At 46.4% G+C, this 23341-nt stretch overlaps 1 protein-coding gene across 9 annotated transcripts in view; it reads right to left on the bottom strand.

The window, feature by feature from the left end:
* Positions 1-23341, bottom strand: part of ADGRB1 (adhesion G protein-coupled receptor B1) — a 256252-nt gene that overhangs the window by 105909 nt on the left and 127002 nt on the right. For 8 of the 9 annotated variants that reach the window (XM_032182289.1, XM_032182293.1, XM_032182292.1 and 5 more), the window contains 10 exons: positions 20825-20998; positions 19329-19493; positions 15552-15653; positions 13917-14023; positions 12944-13138; positions 11832-11900; positions 7486-7594; positions 6468-6611; positions 4467-4542; positions 649-751 (listed from right to left, as the gene is read on the bottom strand). In XM_032182289.1, coding sequence (XP_032038180.1) covers positions 649-751; positions 4467-4542; positions 6468-6611; positions 7486-7594; positions 11832-11900; positions 12944-13138; positions 13917-14023; positions 15552-15653; positions 19329-19493; positions 20825-20998 — 1244 coding nt within the window. The remainder of the gene's footprint in view (positions 1-648; positions 752-4466; positions 4543-6467; positions 6612-7485; positions 7595-11831; positions 11901-12943; positions 13139-13916; positions 14024-15551; positions 15654-19328; positions 19494-20824; positions 20999-23341) is intronic. The other variant, XM_032182291.1, reaches the window with a different exon arrangement.

Genomic DNA, 23341 nt, shown 5'->3' with positions numbered 1-23341 from the left:
CTGCTCCCTTCTGGAAAGTGGATCAAGTACACCACGTCCTGCTGTGGGACACAGTTCTCTGAAGAGCCACGACCCTATAGGGGGCGGCCAGGTATGGTTAAAGCCCCTGAAATACATTTATCATTACTTCTTCTGCAGCTGTCTTTGTGCACTTCAGAAAATTCTTCCTGGAAGGTCCAAAGCAAATACATGACAGATCTAATACTCGTGTTCCAAAGCCTCAGGAAGACATCTGAAATCCACAACAAGAAGGGACCTGGGGGTATGTAAATGTCCATCATGTACATCTGCTTGGGGTTGGCCAGGGGACCCTAGAGGGGATCTTCATCTGCCTTTTACAGCACTGACCACAACAATAATATTCAAGTCTCTAGTGGTATCTGCAAGGAACATTGCAAGCATCAATCAGAACAATCTTTCCCTTCCCTCTTCCTTTACCCGGGAAGATCACTGTCATAGCCTATTTTCTGATGAATGTACATTTCTTTTTTTTTGCCCACAGCTGTGCCTCACAGTGAAATGATGTGAATGTGGGTCAAATATGCCTGTGTTTCCCCATGCAAGCAATGCCATCATGCTCTTCCTGCCTTGGCAAGGAAGAAGCAAAACACAGATGTGGGGTGGTGCAGCTTCCCAGGAAAGACTTACATTGTACAGGTGAGAGAATTCAATTTCCAAGGGGGTGAGGAGAGACCGGGGAAATGGCTTCACAGTCACAGAGATGACCTTGGAGTTTAGAACAGTGCTGTTCCTGGGAAGAGAAGTGAGAAGATGTGCTTTAATGGCCACTGGGGGAAAGTGCTGAATCCCACTGCGTCCCTTTGCAAAACGGAGAGTCCCACTGCATTCATCAGTGGTTGTACAAGCTTTAGTGAATACAGTGCAGAAAGAACTGGCCCCATTACTTTAAAATGCCATCAAAGACACCTGCTGGTGATGGACCCTGCCCTCTGCCCCTCCAGCTCTCCGCACAGCCACTCTGCATTTATTTCCCTGGGAATTAGACCATTTATGAAATGCGTTATGGACCCCTGCAGCTACTGGCCTTAAAAGCCATATCTACCCTGGCAAGAACATGGCAAGAATATGTCCCAGACATATTTTCTGGCCCTGACATGAAGAAACAGAGTTCATTTCATATCCTTACAAAAAGAAAAATAAAATTTTTCTTTCTTTCTTTTCTTTCTTTCTTTTCTTTCTTTCTTTTCTTTCTTTCTTTTCTTTCTTTCTTTCTTTCTTTCTTTCTTTCTTTCTTTCTTTCTTTCTTTCTTTCTTTCTTTCTTTCTTTCTTTCTTTCTTTCTTTCTTTCTTTCTTTCTTTCTTTCTTTCTTTTCTTTCTTTCTTTCTTTCTTTCTTTCTTTCTTTCTTTCTTTCTTTCTTTCTTTCTTTCTTTCTTTCTTTCTTTCTTTCTTTTCTCTCTCTCTCTCTCTTCCTTCCTTCCTTTCTGTCTGTCTTTCTGTCTTCTCTCTGTCTTCTCTCTTTCTCTCTTTATTTTCTCCTTCTCTCTTTCTCTCAAAATCTGCCTCAATCTGCCTTGCACTACAAGTTTGCCATGGTGGCCTTTAACAGGTTGTAGGACACCATGTGAAGCTCATTACCAGAGGCACTGACATGTATCTCCAGCCTCTGAGAATCAAAAGAAAATGCAAAGAGGCCAAGCCTCTCATGTGTGTCTGCCTAAATGTCCATGCTAGTCAAATACTTTATTAATGCTGGCAGGCCTAGGAGATTCATCTCTTAAGAGGGGCAGGCAGGGAGGGGATACCTCCCATAGCTGCGCTGCTGGTCTCTAAAAAGCCAAATTCTTTGTAGACACTTCACAGGATACTGGACACCTAAATACACAGGGGATCCCACTATTTCTGCAGCAGGAAAAAAAATCAGGTGTCTGAGAATGTAAAAGGTCCCCATGGCCAGCAGCTGACGAGGCTGGGTAGGAGAGTGGGACCAGCATCAGGCTGCTCCCAGCTCTTCCTGCACTGATGGAAATCTCTCCCCATCCAAAACTTCACCAAGTCTACTGGCATTGGCAAAACCATTCACTTTTCTGTCTGGGTCTTATCCTCCTTTTACAAAAGGATTTCCTAAAAAAGTATTGTACTTGCTTAAGGGCAGGTGGGTTTAAAATAAGAATAAAAATAAAATTTAATAAAAAGAAATATAAAAAGAACACCAACATCCAAAATAAAACAAACTTGGAATCATCCAAGGTTGTGCAAGTGGATGTTCAGAAAGACATTATTGCAGACCAACAGCAGAGGGAACAACACTATTTTAGAAAGTTAAAGAAAAAAAAAATAAATCATTAAAATCAAAAAGAAGAAGCAACGAAGCACAAAAAACAGCCTACAAAGGATGAGTAAAGGGGGAAGTCAATGGGAGTAAATGTCAGCTGCAAGCTTTAAAATATAGGCAGCTGTAGAAAAGCCAAAAAACTAGAGCTGCTGAAAGGCAAACATCCATGCATAGCTTCATTAGTAGCTGGGTCTGGAAGGGTCAGGTCTTGGTTCAGCACTCTCCAGTGTTTGTGTGAACAACCAATGTGGCATGGAAACATCCTTTTAAAGGCTGCAGACCACACAAAGATAGGTGTTGCAAATAAAAGCAGAAAGATTTTCAGTGTGGTAACTCGCTAGCACACAGGATATGCTCTCATGCAGAATGAAGTCATCCCAGCCCAACCAGAAGTTATTCCCAAGCATCATCCCAGAAACACATCTGCACCTGAAAAATGCATGCTCTGAGCACAAAGCTACTGGTTCTGCTCAGGGCTATCTGGATCTGAGGGGACAGGGAAATGTATGGCTGAGATAAGGGATTGCTGCTTGGGGGAGGTAAATTGGGACAATTAGGAAGAGCTCAGCTGGTGCAGTTTGCTGAATTAAATCTACATTTTTTTTTCCTTAAGGGAAAATAACTCTGCATTGAGTCGATGTGGTCAAACCCAGGATGAGGGTCCTTAATGCTCATGTGTACCCAGGAATAGCTGCTCTCCTTTGTGATCAGAAATATTTTTACCCTGTAGGCAGGTACTACATGGCTGCATGGTTATTTAAAGACATTCTCCTTTTTTCTTGCTGTGTCCATTTGCACGGCGGTGAATTAAGAGGTACTTCTCTGCTGCTGCTCCTATTACCTCTTTTTTTTTTTTTTTTTTTTTTTGGCCTCATATAGCCACAGGTGATTCAGGGCTCTGGATTTTTTAAAGAGGGACAGTCCTTTAATTAAGGAATGTCTTAAATCAGTTCTCCCACGGGAACGTTGCTCAGCGGCGGCGGTGCTGCAGCTGCTAGTTTTCAGAGCTCATTCACTGCTTGGCCAGAAAACACTGAAATACCGCTGGATCATTTGAGCCAATGATGTTTATTGCCCTTCTGATCTAATTCCCAGCGCCGTAATGGAAGATATTACAGAATACAGTTGGCTGGCTTGTTAATTCCCCTCTGCACTCACTTGGAGCTCTTTTGCCATTGCCAGTGCTAAATCTGTAGGTATTTAAATGATTATCAGTGAGAAGAGATGCCCTGGTGTTTATGGTAAATGGGCTCACACTAATCAGTGCAGAACAGATTTAGAAGGTGCCTTAGGATGCTGAATTTACTGCCTCGGTCCCAGCCTCAGAAAAAAAAAATAAATAAAGAAAAGAGTGAAATAGCATGAGAAAGGGAAAAGAAAAAGGAAGGGAGTGCTGAACACAAAAGCTTGGGTGCCTGAGGCGTGTTGCAGTGGCTGGGAACGTGGTAGACATGTGCGGCCAAGCGTGCTGCTCCACTGCTCGCCTCTCCCAGAGCCTGTCTTCTGCTGAGATGCTCCTGAAGGGCTCGCTGGGGTTGGCAGCTCCCCAGTTGGTGGCTGGTCACCCGTGTCCCTATGTCTTAAGCTCCCCAAATCCCTGGGGATGGGGAACCCCTTGGACAGGGGTGGTGGAGAGCAGGAAGCTAGCAGGCAGGGGTGCAGAAGCACCAGCACCTTGCTTCCACTTCTGCCAGGGCTGCATGGACAGGACAAAGCCTTCCTGCCCCTGCAGCAAGCAAATCTAATATAGATGAGCATGGTCCCACTGAATATTGGTTTGTGGGGGGCAAAACATTTGCATGACTGAGCCAAGACCTGCCACATTGCACCTTTGGTATTTTCCTGGAAGACCAGGGGCGGCAGATCTTTGGTGCCCCTTGCCTCTTGTCCTGTTGCTGGACACCACAGACAAGAGCCTGGATCCATCCTTTCCACATCTCCCTGTAGGGCTGCAGGGATGTGGGGGAGCTCCCCTGGAGCCTCCTTTTCTCCAGGCTGAGCAGCCCCAGCTCTCGCAGCCTCTCCTAATAACAGGGGGGCTCCAGGCCCTCCAGAACCTTAATGGCCCTGCTATGGGCTCTCCCCAGTATGCCCAGGGCTCTCCCCAGTGTGCCCAGGGCTCTTATACTGGACCCAGCACCAGCACTAGGTGTGGTCTCACAAGCTCTTACCTCTGGAGCGAGAGGATGTTGCCCACATTCCGGTACAGCACGGTCCCCACCACGAAGACAGAAGAGTCGTCTGCCTCTGCAAGACACCAGAGGAAAGGGAAGAAGAAAAGAGCACTGAGACAATCGGGATGTCGTCTGTCCCCCCAGCTGAGCCCTTTTTGCCCCCCAGAACCCACCAGGACAGCACATGGGGCATGGCAGAGAAGGGGCTGGATCCAGATCTGTGCTTCCTTCTCCCCTTGCCCCATGACAGAGAGAAATGTGTGCCCCAGAAGGCGTCAGCCAGGTGCAGGACAGGACCTCTCATGGGGGTTTCTGCCATGGCACAGCCATTGCCAGCATCACTGTGGTGGGATGCAGGTGCTGCTATAACCACATCAGGTCTCCATGGGACAGAAGGGAGGAACGAGCACCTTTGGGGTGACGTTGCTTGCCTGCAGGCAAGGCTTATTAATCCTGACGTTTAATTTAATCCTGGTGTCTTCCCCTCCAGAAATCCCACTAATCCCTCTGACAGTACTACAGTGGGCAACATGTGTAGGGTGAGAAGGTCTCTCGCAGCCACCCAGAGGCATTCAGCCTTGTCCTCAGCCACTGAGCTGTCAGAGAAGAGCTGCACGCGGGCCGACAAGGGCAGCCCAGGAGGGGAGATGCCCTGCAGTGCCTGGCCTGACCCCATCACTCGTGTGATGCCTTGGGAGGCTGCAGGGACCGTGGTCCCAAAGGAGCCTGGATGCTCTGCGTGACCTCCGGGCACGCCGCTCGGCCTCCTCCTGCATCCTGCACAGCCCAGATAAAAACAGCGAGAGCTTTGCTGGGCAAAGAGCAGGCAGCAGGGACAACCTCAAGGCTGAGTTGTAGGGGGAGAAATAAATCACTTGGAGATGAGGAAAGCCAGGGAAGCAGCCTGCTGTGGAGCTTCTCTGGTGTCTCATACTTAGGCTGAGCCTAGAAAGCACCCACTCCCTCAGCACAGGGCAGAAATGACTCTGGATGTTTCTTTTTTTTTTTTTGCAAAATTGGGCTCAAATGAGGTGAGTGGAAGACAAGGAAGACTGACGGGCTTTCAGAGCAATCACATAAGCATTGCTTCTCCAGGAAAGCTGACAGTCTTTTGGCCTTTCCTGTGAATCCCTGTGCAAACACAAGGATCCTGCAGACTTTGGAGATAGTTTTCCCCTTGGTGCTAATTGAATGCAGTAGGAGATTTACTGAAGAAATGTGTGTTCCTATAAGACTGTGAGCAAGCAAAACCCCACATCTCGCAGTCTGGGATATCCCAGCACCATCCCAAGATGTCATAGGATCTTGGCTGTGATAGAGCTGGAGGTTTGTAAGCCTCAGCTGCTCATCCTTAGATGGCTCTTCCAGGACCAGATCCAGTCTTGGAGGACACTTACAGCACTGTTTGCTTACATGGCTGTTCCCCTATTACATCTGCCTTTCCGTGCTCATTAACTGTACCTATAAGGTACCAACAGAGACAACGACTTGTGCTTTCCCATATTAGAAAGCCAGCATATTCAAGGAGGCCTGAGAGACTCATTTCAACATGCCCTGCAGATGATTGTGGATGGAGCTCAGAACCCATATGCACCAAGAAATGAGCAACCCTGTGCAGACACAAGTTTTCTTTTCACTTCTTTGCAGGTTCAGAAGCCTTGTAAGAAGCAATCATCAAGATAGCATTGCCCTGATTTTTTTTTTTTTTTTTTTTTTTGTGCTGACTCCTGCTCTGTTTCAAACATGTTGCTGATTTAGGAGAAGACAAACATCCATACCCATGCACTGAGCCTGCTCCTGAACTTGGGCAAGGCGTTCACACTTGACCTTCAGTCTAACCACATTTGAAAGCTTTATTTGCACTCAGAAATGATACGATGAGCTTTTGTGAGCAAGCTCAGCTGGGAGGAGAGCTTGGAGACCAGCCAAATGGAAGGAACCTCTCTTAGAAAATGAAGAAGACATTTTCTCCTGGAGTGCTTTGACTGCTCTGCCTACCTGCCAGCCCCGAAGACAGGATGCTCTTGGAGACAGTGACCTTGTCCTCCGAGTTCTTGGCCCAGTCCACCATGCCCCTCCAGCCTTTCATGGGGAAGGTGATGTCAGTTGCTGCATTAGCGGGCAGCTTGTGAATGCCAAGGACTAGAGGGAAGGAACAGATAAATTCAGTTAGCAAGACCAGCCTTAATAAATTCACACATGCTGAAAAAAATGCTGGAGGAAACAGTGGGAAATCAGGTAGCAGAACCATGAGGGTGGACCTCAGTAGCTCCAGGAAGAAAGCAATCTTCTTTATGCATGAAGGAGGGAGACATGAATTGTTAAGTCTCATGCTTCTGCTCAGTGAAGGACGTTTGCACTAAACCTGGCAAAAGAGAGGTCTTTCTGCTCCTACACCACATCTCCAGGAGTGGACAGTAGTATTTGCTTTGAGAAGTACAAGAAAGAAAACCAAGACTTCTCTGGACGTGTCCTCCCAGCAGTCAGCAGACTTCCTCAGCTAGGGGTTGCATCCAGACCATCAACTTTAACAGCCACCGGTGGACCTCTCCTTTGTGCATTTTCCTAATCCCATCACGAACCCATCTGTACTTTTTGGCTTCTTGCAGCATCCTCCAGCCCCAAGCTCCATGCTGCGGTTGTGCTTACAGCATAAATCAAACGCTGCCTGCTGTTCGCCTGCTGCCTGATCACTTCATTGGCTGCTGTGTGGCTCTTGTATTAAAAAATAAAAGGAAGCAGCTTAATTCTTCCCAGTTTGTCATCTGTTCTCCATTCACAGTTCTATAGCTATCTCTCAAATCTCTCCATGACCTTCTTCAGGTTGAAGCCCTAGCTTATTTGGCGAAAAGCCACCCCATAGTTCTGTCCATCCACATTCTTCCCCAGACTATTTGATGTTCCACCACCCACTGGCTCCCTTCCTTCCCTCCCCACCTTTCAGGTTATACATATTGCCCTGCAATTACAGCTTCCTGGGGTCTACACTCAACACAGGGAGTGCAAATCAGCTCACCCAGGTTGTCGGTCACTTGGTAGGAGTCCCGGAAATCTTTCATGCGGAATCCGATGACATCAATGAAATCCTCCACCAGCCTGAACAGCTCCTTGGCATTTGGCCCTATCTGCAGAGAGAAGGAGAATACCTGGTAGCATGGATAACAAAAAGCCCAGCATGAGTTTATCTGAAGGCAAAGATTTTTGTCCTCATACTGGTAGTGGAACAGACACTGGATATAAGGGAATATTATGGAGCTTTGGAGAATGAGGGCTGAGAAATGCTAAGGAAGCCTAGAATAAATAAAAAGATAGGAAAGAGTAATTGATGAAACTGAGTGTGGAGGGCAATATCTCAAAGCAAAGCAAAGAGAAATATCAGAGGTTGTCTGGAGCAGGTAATCTACGGTATCATCATCTTCTTCCTCAGGATTATCTCTACTACCAGAGACAATTTGCCCTTCCAGAGACATCTCATCGGAAAGTGAAGAGCGGTCAGTGTTGAATATCTGCCCTAAGTCAAATTCTGAGAGCCTCTATCAAGCCTTAGACCTCCCTTATCCTCAGGTACTGCAATGTTTGGTCTGAGAAACATGTTTTGGCTTCAGGAAGCCACAGACATGTAGAGTCAGAAGAAGGTTGCATATAAATAACCTACTGAGAGGGAGCCCACTAAACCTTGCCCCTTCCAGGATAGCTATTTTTATTTTTTTTTATCACCCAAAAGTTCCAGCCTACACTGTTGGCATGCACAAAGGGCAGGTTTCTAGTAGGCTGGCTTTTAGGCTTGTTGTCAGGGGGATGTCTGGGAGAACTTTTCTTACATGTGGAGAAAAAAAGCAGCACAATAGGATCTCCAGGGAGAAGCAGGGAACAGAACTGAAGGGAGGTTCACTGCTTTCCCTACCACCTGGAGCATCTCAGGGACCTTTGGATGTCTCAGTTTGGTGAGACACACTAGTAAAGAGGTGTACAGAAAGGTGGTGAGAATGGGGAGATATTTGTTGGCTTTTTCTCTTGATCTCTGTTGGATTTCCAATTGCTGTTCTTCAGTCTGAGCCTTCCTCTAGGTCAAAGATCAGGGTGACCTGGGGCACTTTAAAGATATCCAGAGTTAAATTCTCCTGGAGGGAGGGAAGATCATTCTCAAAGGCAGGAATCCAGCCCCTAAACCTTCTTCCTGAGATGAATCAGGCTGTGTTTAGTGACAAAGACATGAAAACACTGGAAGAAAAGTCTTTGAATGACTGGTTAAACCCAACACCAGAGGCACCTGCAGCCTTAAACTGCTACCTTCCAATGAGCAGGGGAAGAGGTAGAAAAGTGATGGGGGGGTAGTTTGTATATTTAATACAGTCCACCAAACCACATCTCTGACACATTTCAGCCAGTTGTTGACCTGAGTCAGAAACCACCAGAAAGGCAGACCATATCCCAACAAAAATGGTCCAACAAGCACGTGCTTAACAAGGACTTCCAGGGCCTAATGTCAAATTCCAGGCACCGGATCACTTTTTCTCTGCAGAAAAGCACTGTGGTCCATTTTCATGCATTCCCATTCTGTTGGCAGCACCTCACTCTCCAGAAAACCAAGTTGCTTCTTGCCCAGCTGCGTTGGATCTTTGGTCTCTTTTTTCTTTCCTTTCCTGGTGTTCCCCACATGACAAGGTCATTGGCAATAGCTCTTCTTTTCCAGGCATACATAAAGCTGTTAAACAATAACCGGTTAAGCAGTGGCTGATTTCATAAAAGATAATCCACCTGCAATGAGCTCTGCTGACTGCCTGCCTTCCTCGAGGCACAATTGCCTACTGGGCTGAGCAACCACCACGGGAGGTCAAAGAAAAGCTCCTTACATTGCCTCTCTTCCATCGATTTTCATGCTTGTGGATCCTCACTGTAATTCAGACCTCCCAAGGTGGCTGATCAGAGTGGAAGGGGCAGCTGAGGACAGCAGGATAGGATGGAGGCAGAAGGAAGGCTGAGCTGGCGAGAGATGGAGAAGGAGCACAGGGGTGGCCACGCGTGTCCCTCTGTCTGGCCAGCCAAAGGAAGCTCAGTGAGAATAAAACTCTATCAGGATCAGATCAAACAGTCCTGCCAATACAGCAGGTGTGCGCATAAGGAGCAGCAAGTGAGGACACTAATTTTAACTGGATATGTTTATATTCTGTTACGGACTGAAATCACAAAGTCAAAGTAACCCCAAGCTACACTGGCCATTATCTATCAGGCTTCTGTCATATACGATATGACCATATTGTATGGCTAACCTTCCCAAAAAAAGGGCCCTTCTCTATCTGAAGTTTTTTATTTATTTTATGTATTTATGTATTTATTATTTTTTTTCCCCTTGAACAACACCTCTGCCTGGGAGTTTGCAGGACACTGGAATGTGAGACTGTAATGAAGTAGGGTTTATTTTTAATGAGCAAGTTGGGAGCCAAAACCTTCATTTCAAAAGGACTGTTTAACCTTGTGAAGCACGAAGCCTGAGTTTGCTCCATCAGCTTTAAGTGAGAAAGACAGAGACTGCTGAAGCCTCCTTGATATCCAGTGCCTGAAGACTTCTGAGGGCAGCTTCTGTCCTAAAGCCACGGTGTTGGGCTGTCATCATCATTTCCACTAAAAGAAATGCCACATAAACATTTTCTTAACGTTGATTTCATCATTGTCCTGCTGCTCATGCAGGTCACTCTAATGCTGGCAGCATCTATAGGTGCAAAGAGATCATACAGGGAAAGCCGATGGGAACAAATTGCCACCGGGAGTAAGCTGCAGCTGTTTTTACGGGGATCAATAGGATTTCCCTGTTGTCATGACAACTCATCAGTTTCCTCTGCACTGTTCTGAAATATGTACACACACCTGGAGGCTTGAAATTGTGCATTTGGTCCCTTACTGCTCCTGAAACCAGAACGCACCATCCAAGTGCAATGGGAAAACACCAGATCTCAGGAGAATGGAGAGAAGGAGACGTCCACAAGGCTGCTCAGCTCCTGGTGAAGGTTTTGTTGTTGAAAGAACTGTAGCACAGCTGAGCATTCAGCTCCTGTCTCAAGTTTTGGACTACCAATGACTGTGCCCCTGGTGGGAAGGCTCCTTCCCAGAAGACTTCCCTGGTTGGGGTGAATATTGATTTTTTTTTGTGTCAAATGATTTTTTTTTCTTGTTTGTTTAGTACTTCCAGACCTCTCTGATGACTTTCACAGCAATGATAGGTGGTTAAAAAGGGGCTGCCATGTTCTGATCCACACCTATGGGTACTTTCCAGAGGACTGATCTCACAAAGGCCAAGTTATTCACGTTGGCCAGGTTATTTTTTAGGCTGTGACCAAAGTGAACCGGTGTTTTTGTTCCAAGGTGCTATAACGAGGAATGGACTTGGAAGGAATGAGCATTACCATTGGTCCGTTCACCAGAGCTGCTGCTGGTCTGAGGCAGAACCATTTTACTCTGAATCCCCATAACCTGCAGCAACATGAAGACGTTGAGAAGCCCAAGAGCTTGTTAAGGGAATAGGAAAGGGAAAAGACAGGGAGAAGCAAGGAGTGTAAATGGGACAAAAGAGACAAAGAGCAAGTATGACATGGATAGAAAAACAAATCATGTCAACCTCTCCTCCAAGTATACAAGGGTATAGCTACAGAATTATTCAACAGGATCCCAGTCCTTGAGATGAGAGAAACAAAAAAAATATAAATGAACCCTAGCTCATCTTACGCTGAACAGAACAAGAAGCTCAGGTGAGCACAGCATAGCTCTGAACTAGGAAAATCCTGCCTGTCCTGCATCTTTGTAGCCAGAAACTCAGACCCATGTAATCCCAGTGCTTTATCTTGGCAAGAGGAGGAGACGAGAATTATAAAAAGCCAAGGGTGTGATCAACTCTAAACACAGCTTGATCTCTGAGAACTATCCAAAATTTACTATTCATCACCATTTTTCCTTTATTATTGTTATTTTTTTTTCCTGTTACTCATGCAGAGACCCTGGCTTAGGGCTGAGATCCTGTGGCTTCCTGAGTTACTCCATAAATATGACTCAGCCTGGCACTGAGCTCACCCAAAAGACCAGTTACATGTATCAGCTGTTTGGGAGTAACTCCTTCAGAGGTGGTCAACTCTGAAGCTGATCAGGGCTGACCACATCCAGTTTATTTGTGTCTTTCATCACAACAAATTATCAGAGAAGAACAGCACTAGTGGATGGAGATATTTTGTGGTCTGTGGCTGGAACAGATTCATGTTGCACACAAAGCAACATGGACAAAAGACATGTAGACCCTTAGAAATTCCCCTTGTCATGGCTTAAGCCTATGCTGAAGGCTTGACTTGCTCCACGGGGTGTGCTGAAGGTTCATACCAGCTGAGCTTCTTCCCATTTCTCTCGGTTTTCCTCTGATAAAAGGTTGCTGATGATCTGGACGAAGTTCTGGAGAAAGGAGACAAAATAAGACAAAGGAGGCTGTTAGCCACGTGTGTCCCACTCAAGGAAGGACATGAAGGTGCACAAGGAACATGTGAGCATCACCTGTGCTCCACGAGCCTTCCCAAGGTCCTGTTCCCAAAGGCTCCCGAGGCATTTCACAGGCCTCTGCCCCCAGGGATGTTAGCAGCAATTCAGGTTGCAGAAAAGCCTTTTTCCCAAGGACTTCACTCTAACTGCTATACCTGTTAAGGCACTGGACTGGGAAAATGTCTCTATTACTGAAGATTTTTAAGAGCAAATTAAACAGATGTCTGCCAGAAACTGATTAAAAACAGATGATCTTGCCTTGTATAAATCACTTCTCATCCCATTTCCTACTATTTCATATTTTTTTTTCAGCATAGGGAATCATTGTCATTTCTTCTCTGTGGCTTGCAAAGAGAAGCAGTGGTGGATCAAGAGAGTGCTACGCATGGTAGTACCTTTGTTTGACCATGCAGCATGCAGCGAGAAGGAAGGAGACAAGATATTTCAGGACCATTGATTTTTTTCTTTTTCCCCCTCTAGTTTTACCACCCGTTGCAGATCCTGTTGGGTCAGTTTAATGTTTCAAGTCATGTAGTGATGACCTATCCCAAGGGCATATCTTGTAACCACTCTGCATGCAGATGCTGAAAGTAAAATCCTAGGGTGAGAAGCACAGAGACATTTTCCCTCATCAATATCCAGCTACCCAATATCACAGGATCATCTTACCTGTAGTCATTAGGCTGTAATCCCTTGCAAAGAGTGCTCTCATATCAATTAGACTCCCCAGTAAGTGCTATCGAGTTGAAATAGTTCAGAGTGACTTTGGTTTTCAAGTTCTGACTCTGTAAGCTGGGGAGAACCAACCTCAAAGGCAGGGTTTGTTAACATGCAGAGACACTTTGCTCACGTGGAAAATACTCCAGCTTTTCAGCAGCATTGAATCAGCTCAAAAGGAGGCAATCAAATCCTTAGCCCTCAACCCAGCCTTGGCAGCGAGGATACACATCTCAGCTCACCTGCACATCCCCAGAAGTTGGGCTGTGATAAGCCCTACGGAAGATCTCTGTCATGTTCCTGAGTACATCAATGGTGGACAGCAAGTCCCCACTGTAGCTGGTCCCATCCTGGGAGATTTCCACAAGGTTTTGGATCACTTCTGACAGCCCGTCTACCATCAGCCCACGCTGAGCTTTGGAAAGATGTTCCCTGGTCTGAGGAGCAGAGGGAAACATGACAAACACGTCAGTGACAGTCAAAGCCCAGTTAATGAGCTCACTGTAGGAATGGCTGGGGGAAGCTTTGTGACCTTCCTTGTAATTCAGAGCACAGATTAGATGAACCTAACAATCTCTGCTGACCTGAAAGCCTGTGATATTTTTAAAATGATAGAAGAGCAAAATGTAATTTTTTGGTATGCCCACAAAGAAAAGGTTTTTTATATGTTCAGAAGAGTTATGCTACTACACAGACACTATTCTGTTGCAAACCTAAGGCCAGCTATTTTGCCCTAAAACCTTGTTTTCTTATAACCAGTCTGGAACTATTTTGGGACAGACTGCACCTCTTCCTGAAAAGAAAAGAACGGTTCTCATAAAGGCAATGCCACTTTAAGGCAATCCATGGGAAGACCAGCAGAAACAGGAAAATTAACCACAGTAACAATTGTAAAACTAATGAAAAATAAGTGGCTTATTTAAAAATGTTACAATCACAGTCATTCTTATGGATAATGTGATATGGAAGACCTGGTAAGACCTGGACTCTGTCAGGCTAGATATTAAAATAGCCAGTGGGGAACCATCCCTTGTCAATGGAGAGCCCATATATCACAAGCTAGGCAGACAAAAGCAGTAACACAAAATCAGAGAGGAGCTGGTATCTCCCTTTCATGTAGAAATGTTGCTTTCCTTCTTCTTTGTACTTCTAACAGTATAAGAAACATTTGGGGAGATCATAAACTCATCAGGTGTTGAAGTCTGTCTGCCTTACCAGCATCTGTATGTTCCTGTAATCAATAGAAACACACTTGACATAGGTTGGAGGCTCCCAGTAAGCTATCCCTTCTTCATCTAAAGTGCATCTTCGAAGGATCAGCCCTGGAAGAGGAAAGAAAAGAGCATGGGAGTGGGAGCAGTTGGATGAAAAGCCCAGCACCTTCATGGAGAACTGGTCAATGCTGGTAGCACCAAGGGCAGCAGGGGCATCTGCAATGGTGGGGAGAGGTTATGTGTGTTTTGGGAGAGGTTTTGTGCATTTGGGGAGAGGTTCTGTGTATTTTGGGAGAGGTTCTGTGCATTTTGGGAAACATTATGTGCAATTCCTCTCCTTCATTTCTTACTGAGGGGTAGGCCAATACAAGAGACGCAAATGAAAACAAAACTTAACAGCTGGGACACAGCTGGCCAAGGTAAAAGAAAGTTTAATTTGCCCATCAAAGCAAGTTTCTCCCTGCTTCTGGAAGTCCCACGAGCCTCCCCAGGCGGCACGGTCTGGTACTTGCAGCTAAACCAGCCACACTGTCTTCTGCTGCCTACACAGTCTCAACGAGCAAAAATATCCAAAACATCCATCTTTGCATCAGCTGAGAATCTCTGAAAGCTGCCCGCAGCCCTCCCCCAGGCCTTTCCTCAGCGTCAGCTTGCAGTGGGTTGTGCGGTGGCAATCACATGCCTTCGCGATGCAGAGGAACAGGAGTACTGGCGAGGAGACAGCGGACAGGAATCGCCTTGCCCAAGCAATTACACTGCCATTGGAGAGTGTCCAAGGACCAGGCATGGCTGGGTTCACAGTCCCATTGCTACTGATAAGTGGTTCAGTGTCCTATGGATATGGCCCTTCTTCTGGGCTAACATTTGGAATGACTGACCCTCCAAGAGTGCATGAATAGGAGAGGTCCAGGGTCTTTTCCATCCAAAAACCTCACTCAAACAGAATAAAACCTTTATGTTCATTATGGACACTGCTGCCCTATTTCTGATCCTGCCTGGGATTGAGAAACATGCATCAGGGGTCAATCTCCACCACCAGAACATCTCCTGGAGCCTTCTTCCCTGCTTTCCACTCCCTGGGGAATGTGTGGCTGCAGCCACAACAGATAACACCAGGATGCCCAGGCACTACCCCTTCCCACCACCGTGGCCAGAGCACCTGAATATAAGCAGAGAGAGTTACTCTGGTTCATAAACGGGAGTGGAAATCAGCTAAGTGTGGCTTGGCAATGCATTCCAGATTTTGTGCTTTTAGATACAAGCTTCTTCTATGGTCAGTGGGGATGGCCAAGACTAGGGGACTTGTGAAGCCCAGCCTGCTTCTGCAGAGCTATCTGTAGCAATTGGGTGTACAAGCCATACCACAGCAGCCCTTGATAGTGAAGCTGGTCCAGGATTAGGCAGCGGTTGGATGGGAAACCACCTCAGAGTGTCTAATATGGATCAAAGGGTTGCTTTTAAATAGTTAGGAGCTGCAGAAATCCAGAGAGAATTCACTTAGCCTTGAGCAAAGGGCAGATAGCCCATTGATCATGCTCTCCTCCCACATCCACATTGTCCTCATCTTGGAGGCAAAGGATGAAGGATGAACTGTAGGTGGGCCATTTCCCCAGCCAAGGCATGCAGACTTCCTTACCGGTGGCATTGCGAGGACACCGGACAGCTGCGGCGTCCCCAGCGGGCGTCTCCTTCCAAACCACAGAGGCAAGGCTTTCCTCGTCACAGATCTCATGGGGTTCTGCAAGGCAGGAAAAACTCCATTAGTAAAGCCTCTTCCTCAGGAGGGATGTGTAAAAGGGGAAAGAGAGGAGCACGGCCTGGAGGGAAGATCTTTGTGGGGTGAAAAATGTCAAAACCACTTTAAACTCTCTGGGAATTGCTTTGCCTGTCTGCAAGCTCTGACCAGCCTGAGGATCAGCTCATTAATACACCTGTAACAACCCAGGAAAGTCCTCTTACATGCCTGCCCTGTCTCAGAGGAAAGCTGCTCTTGCTACGCCCTACTAAAGTTTTCTTCTCTCATTTCAAGGTGAGATGTCCAGCTTTTGGGGCTGAACCTCAAGGCTTCAAACTCTATTCCTTCCACCCATCGGGGTCACCACACAGGTTTGGGGCTGGATGTGGTTCAAAAGATGCTCTGCATAAATAAGTTGGAGTAGGTGCAAAGGAAATAAACAAGTAGAAAAAAAAAAAGAAAAAAAAAAAAAAAAGAAAAAAAAGTGGATATATTCCTTGGGTGGGCTTCATTCAGGCACTCTGCTACCCTTTTATCCAAGGATGCAGGAAGAATGAACAGGCTGGATTTGCATTAGCAGCTCCTTTCCAAACAGTGCTGCAGAGTCCAGGAGGACTGCAGAAATATGCAAAATATGTTTAGAGGCATTACAGAGAAAGCCCTTTGGAAAGAGAAGGCTTTTGGATGCTTTTCTGAGTAGAGGTGAGTTGGCTCCAGGGTCTGTGGGACCTGAGAAAATGCATCCATCACAGAAGGAGGTGTTCTGTTAAATGAAGGGAACCACAAGTAGTGTGCTGAAGCTATCTATCACTCCTGAGGGTTGAGAAAGGGAAAATTATATTTAATGGTTTTCAGTAACATATTTATTTACTGTGCATTTAAATCTACCAGTAAAGAGAAAGCTGAGAGCATGCCTGTGTCTGGGCAGGAGTGGCAGCTGCAAAGCCAAAGCCAAAGCCAAAGCCAAAGCCAAGGGCAACCAGCCGTGGAGCTGGGCAGCTGCCTGCTGAGCTCCCTTCCCATGTAGGAAAGCGCTGCCCGTGCCAAGGTCCAGTGATGCCAGCAGAGATGTGCCAAAGTTGCAGGGAAAACATACATTTTATATAAAGCAATAGATGGGGGCCTGGAGTTGTCATGCTGCTTCCAATGGTGGAGATGACCTTGAAGGTCTCCTTTGATAAGGGTCATGTAGATGTGATGGCATAGATCACCTCAGGGTCTGTGTCAGGAGCAAATCCCTGGGGATGGACATACCCTGCAGATGCTCTGGAACTAGCCAGAGCTCCAAACTGGATGTGGGGAAGGCTCCAACCCAAGATTATGGGCACAGAACGTCCCGCTGCTTTGAAGAACTCAGAGAGGACCCAACAAGCTGCCTACATATCGCAGCTCCTGGAGTCAAGCCCCAAGACTGTGTGTCTCCAGCCCCAGCTGCATTTCAAATACAGATTCCTCCCTGGTGCATCCAGTAGACGCTGATAATGAACAAGTTATGCTCGCTGCTTGAAAACAGATGTTTCTTCCTGTTTTAAAATTCCCCTTTGAGTAATCACTATTATAATAAAATCCCAGAGGGCAAGCGGGATCCCTGCTGTGCTCTGCACATATGCAGAAACAGTCCCTGTGCCAACAGCTCACGACTTCAGTGGATAAGGCAGAAAATGGGCAGAAAAGTGGCAGTTTTATTTCCAAACATTTGGCGAGGAGCTGTAGGACAGTAAGATGAAGCCACCCAGTTGTGACCAGCACGTGGTCGCCTACAGAGCCTGTTGTAGGGCAGGGAGCTGAATGCAAAACTCCTGGCCCAGTGGTTTGGCCGTGGTCATATATTCTCCACTGGGAACTGTTGCCCACAGGAGGGTTTGGGACATGAGGTGGGAAGCTTCTAACACCCCCAGCGTGCAAAAGCATGTCTAAAAGCAGACAGGGAGCTCACATCTGACCTGCCCTTGCTCCTTCCCTGACCTCTAGAAGCTTTTCTGGCTTGCACCCCTGCAGTCTCCCTGGGGGCCGCTGAGGGATGCTGTGGATCAGAGATGCTCTTTAGAAGTACACTGATTGTCTGGCATTCTCTTGCCAGTGAGTGCAGGAGCAATTCCAAGGCCAGGAGAGAATCATTTAATCCTTTTATTTTATTTTTTATTTTATTTTATTTTATTTTATTTTTTCGTTTTCTTGATGTTGCTTCATAACAATATCCCTTTTGCCAGAGTAACCTATTTGCACCGGGAGATTTTAATAACTAACCCAATTAAGCTCAATTCTTCTGCTCAAATCAAATCATGCCGGCATTTGATACTTTCTCGAGAACAAATCGAACGGGTTTATTTTTAGCTTCTGATGGCTCCCCGCCTTTTCCTCCCCTTGCAAATTAACAACTGCAGCAAGACCCTTCTGGTTTTGAGCCCTAGCGGGGCTCAGCGCCTTTTCCTTTTGAGTGCCATACAGGCATCGGCCCCTGCGGACACAGAAGAAAAGATTGGGCTTGTTCTGCCAGGGCCCCAGCTGGCACATGCTGAAGCTGAACTAAATCTGCATCGCTCTGTAGACACCACCAGACGACCTGGTGCTAAGCCTCTCCGTGGCGGAGGAGAGCTTTACGGCTGAGTTAGGAGAGACTCTCACCCGCCTCTGCTAATTGAGAGGCACAGCTTGTAAGGGGAGGTGATGTCTTTTATTACAGCGGAGCTGCGAGGAGTGAATGTGCTGTTATCTTCTGGCTAAACTGGGTAAAACTTTTGTGCTGAAGTGCTTTGGCTTTTATCTGTCCTCAGCAGTTTGCACAGGGCTCCAGGGGTCAGATGTCCTGACCATCACACATCCATCCCCAAAAGCTTCTGCACCTCACATCACGAGGACAGCCAGGACACCACCATGACAATCTCTGCCATTGCTCACCGAGAGGCTCCAACAATTAATTGCCCTCTCGGTCAAAAATCAGGGCCCGTTATGATCGATGCAGTCTGCCTGCCAACATCACACAGGCCATTGATTCCCCACCAGCAGTTTCACCAGCAGGGACTTCAACCCAGACTAAGAAAGAGAATAGAAAAGGTGTGCCAGCCTGTTGTTTTACACTGCATGGAAGACAGATAGAAGCATTCCAACATATAAGTTTTTCCTTCTGCTTATTTTTCTCATTAAAACCCAGGTTTTTGTCTGTCCTGCAGCTCCCTTGTCCTCCACCAGGGTTTTTACACCCTTTTTCTCAACTGGATGCTGTTCCCATGGCTGTAGCTAGAGAAGGATGAGACTGAGCAAGGCTCTGATGGATCTGCACACATCTGTCTTTTTTAAAAACTGCCAGTGGCATGCGGGTCTCCCAGAGGCTAGGTAAAGGGTGGGAAACAATGAATCTTCCTCCACACTCAAATATTTCATGGGCTCAAAACTCTGATATCAATTTTTGCTCTGGAAGTCTCTTTCACTCTTATGACTCTATGACAATAAAAAAATGAGAAATATGAAGTCTAGACCAGTGGGACTTATCAAACATCCACTGAAATCAGCATGGTCACACTGGCTTCAGCAAGAATTTTGTGCCTGGGTAATGAGCAGGGTCAAACGCAATCACAACTCCTTGTTGCATTCAGCTCCCTAACACAGGGCTCAGCACCCTTTTCCAAAATTCCTGTCCCCCCAGTGTGAAGGAGGGTGCGAGGAGTCTGGGGTACGTACCAGGACACCTCCTGTCATTGCACTGCTTGTACTCTTCCTTGGGGCCCTGGCAAGACTCTCCGCCGAAGAAGGGCCCGTAGCACACCCGGTCACGTCGTTGGGTCCCACCTCCACATGTGGTGGTGCAGCTGCCCCACACGCCCCAGGCTTGCCACTTCCCATCCACTGGAGACAAGAAAAGAGGAAAGAAACAGCCTGAAACATCCCCAGCGTCATCTGCAATGGAAGGAGGCAACTTCCCAAGGCGAGCACTGGAAGGTAGGATGAGTAGAGAATGGCTTGGTGTGAAGGGAGGTCTCCTGCCTCAGATCCTTGTCTGATCCTCAACAGACATGGAATAAGTGCATACTCTTTCCCATTAAGGCTGCCCTTTGATGAGTGAGGGGTGTTCTTGTGCTCTTCCTCAGTATCCTCCCCCAACAACACCAGCCCTGCTCAGGTTTGGGGCTCTGACCATGAATGCTTTCAGGGCCAACAGAGATTCAACCTGGTGGGCAGCCTCATCTACCAGCCAAAATCCATAGTTGGTATTTGGTTGGGATGCACAATACATGTCTGAAAATGAGCACAAAGGGACCAGCAGAGCCCCTCCCAGGTGAGAAACTTTGAAGAAACATCAAACCACCCTCACTCCAGCCATTTCCATTGCACTAAGGTTTCACGTACCTTGGAAAGAGCTATTGCAAGAGGCTAAGATGTTGTCTCATTTCCTGGTATCTTCTCCAAGCATCTTTACAGATTCAGTGGAAATGCTACTTCTTTTGCATTAACAATGGCCTTTATCAAAGCACTATAAAAATGTTAATTAGCCCTCACTACAAGCCTGCAAGGTAGGAAAATGTTTTCTTCTGTTTCATCACAGACAAGAAACAACAACTCAGTGACAGAAATAGAGGAAGAACCTAAGTCTTCTGATTCATATTTGGGTTTTAATTAGGAGTTAGCAGGTCACCTCCGGTCAAATAATTCCTCTCCAGAGGGTGGGAGAAATCCGTCTCTTCTTCTCCAAGCAGTGGAAGGAAATTACTGAAGAAAAGGGCCAGCACCAACCTCTCGTGCTTTATTTGGTGACATCTTGGGTGTCCACTCCTCAATCCTATGGGTTAATGGGGATAGAGCACCCAAGGAGAGCCAGAAAAAGGGCCAGGGAATGTATGGCAAGAAAAAATGGTCCTGATTAATCTTGACAGCTTCTAGATATCTAAGCCTTGTTTTCAGGCAAGAATATTTTTCACACCAGTTTATCCAATTAGTCAGAAAGACATGTTCTCCATGGATAATTACTCACCTGTCTGGGGTCTCCTGGAGCATTTGCCAGCTATAGATTTTGGGTTCATGGTCTGTAAGTGTGATCCACAGCCTCCTTACTACTGCATCGCTGGTGAAAACTATGCAACTCTTCCCCAGGGGAAACGGGAGGGGAGGTTATAAAAGCCTACCTGGGACTGAAGAGAAGGATGACCCAAGAAAGAGAGGAAAAGTCATTGTCCACTGACCTGGGCATTGACGTAGGAAGCAGTCCCTGGTCTCCACCCAGTGTCCTTGGCATTCGGCTCCCCCGTAGGAGGGCCCATTGCATTCCCTCGTCCGCTGTTGGGTGCCGTTGGAGCAGGAGGCTGAGCAGGAGCTCCAGCTCGACCACTCATTCCAGTTTCCGTCCACTGAGTGGCCCAAAGAAAGAAAACAAAGCGGAATGTGAAAATCGCTCCCTCTGGAAGGAGTCATGTACAAGAGTCTCTGGCCTGTGCCAGCAAGGGACCGAGGTAGGGGAGGACAAACCGGGGTCACAGAGAGTGTTAGGAGGACAGCATCATCAGGAAAAAGTTCAAACAAGAGTGGCAACGGCAATGTCTTGGGACCCTGTGCAACCTCCAGCTGTTACGTTATGTTATGTTCTTCCAGGATGCAAGCACCATAACACATTGATTTTTATGTTCATAGCAACAGAAAAGTTAAAATTATTGACATTACATATTCTAATATAAAATTCCAAACTATTAATATTGCCAGTGACAATGTAACCTTAAAATAGAGAGTGTGGATCATATTTTCACTGAAAATTTTGAAGGAATCCATCTGTTACCAGGATATTTGGACCAGATGATCTTAGAGGTCTTTTCCGACCTTAATGATTCTACTATTTTATAATTCTATTTCCCATTTTGGTCAACCTACTTTTTTTAGGGAACCTTTTTTTTTTTTCACCATAACTAGTCCAAAGCAATACATGAGCCTGGTTCCTCAAGCACTCAAATGCTCTGTTTTGCAGAGGAAGCCCTTCAAGCACAAACTCGAATGACACTGTTATTGAGAGAAATTCACTCTGTCAGCCAGGAAATTCTCAGAGCAAAGGTGTGCTCCAAGAGAAGACCACAAACAGAGTGCGCGTGTGTGGTCAATGCCCTTCTGTCACAGCTGAATTAACACTGACAGGCTTGATGTATCTCCACACAGCAACATCTCTGATAATTAAATAGGAAAGGGAGGGAAAAGAGAGGTTATGATAGGGACAGGTTTGGAAAGAAACATGAATGCATCTTATTAGTGTGGTGCAGTGTGAGGCATTCCCAAGTGTGGCACTCACACCCTAATTGGTCCCTGATCATCAGATCTATCACCCAGCCTGCTATTCCTGGAGCGCTTTTTCTCATTAGCAGCGGTCATCATGCTCTGTTTAGCTCTCATTAACTGTTAGCTCTCACTCAGAATAAAAACAACTGAATCAGAGGAAAGTCTGAATTCTGGCTTGTATCACGTTGCTGTAGATTGCAGCTCATTTTCTTTCACTTTGTTTATCAGACCAAGAAAAATATATGCAGCCTGGTCCCCTGTGTCATCTGCAAGGCCCCAAATAATCTCCATTGCAGCTGAGTGGCTCTTTGTCTTCAAGCATGGGAGAAAATGTCAAAACATCCAAATGAACAACTGTTAACTCGGATGGTATCAGGTGAGCTTGGAAGGTCTGAAAATAAGGCAGAAAGGTACTTCCAAAAAGTGCCCATTTTTGGTAATCCAAACTTGATGTTTTCATCATGCATAATTCAAATTATCATGTCCATGCTTATCAGCCCCAAGGAGGAGAAATGCATGAGGTGGTGGCTGAGGGTTGGTTCTTCTTTGGAAGTGATCCCAAAAGCCACAGAGTAGGTCCTACCAGATGTAAATAAGTTCCTCTGATGGGACGAAGTGACAGTGATTAACCTTCCACAGTGGTCACTGATATTGGAAAGTTGACATTGCATTTCCCAAAGTAAATATTGCTTTTACCAAAAAAAAAAAATATGCTTTTTCCATAGTGTACGGTGTTGGTGGTGATTGGAATCCTACCACCACTGTGAGCTTCTGGAGATGGGAAAATGGAAAAGAGCTACATCCACAAATTGCTCATTCACTGGGAGAGAGTGAGCAGGGAATTTCCTTTGAGATGAGAGCTCATTTATTCCTGGACTGCAATTGTAAAAATATTTTTAAAATGGGGAAGAGACCATGTGGCATCTCCAGCCATGTACACTGATGTAAGGACATCTCTTGGGCAAGATGTTGAGGGATCTCCATCATAAACCCATCAAAGACCGTCACCATACCGCACAATGAGTCTATCAAAGTTCCTTGGAGCCTGCTTTGTGCAGCCTGTGCAGACACTGCCATTGTCTTCCCCCTGATTTCTTTTCCTCTGAAGGACTTGGGACTCAGCCGGCGATATCTGCTGCTCTGGAGGAACAAAAGCTCCGTTGTCCCTGAGCAAAGCGTTTTTATCGGCCGCAGTAATAAATCCTCTGAGTGGGGCGGGAAGGAGCGATACGGATGTCTGGCATGTCGAGCACTGAGCAGCGCCCATTGTTGTGCTTCAATGAGTCCCCCAGCGCTGCACTCATTTGGCACGGCAAAGCCACTGATTGCCTTTGTGGCATTAATTAGAGCTGAAGTCTTTCTGTTGGGCTGCCTGTCTTTCCTCCCCCCCTCCCTGTTTCATTTGAGACAGTGTATCCACATATTTATTTGCATTTAAATTA

The sequence above is a fragment of the Aythya fuligula genome, chromosome 2 (genome assembly GCF_009819795.1).
Source record: "Aythya fuligula isolate bAytFul2 chromosome 2, bAytFul2.pri, whole genome shotgun sequence".
Taxonomy (NCBI): Eukaryota; Metazoa; Chordata; class Aves; order Anseriformes; family Anatidae; genus Aythya; species Aythya fuligula.
This window is presented reverse-complemented; position numbering and strand designations above follow the sequence as displayed.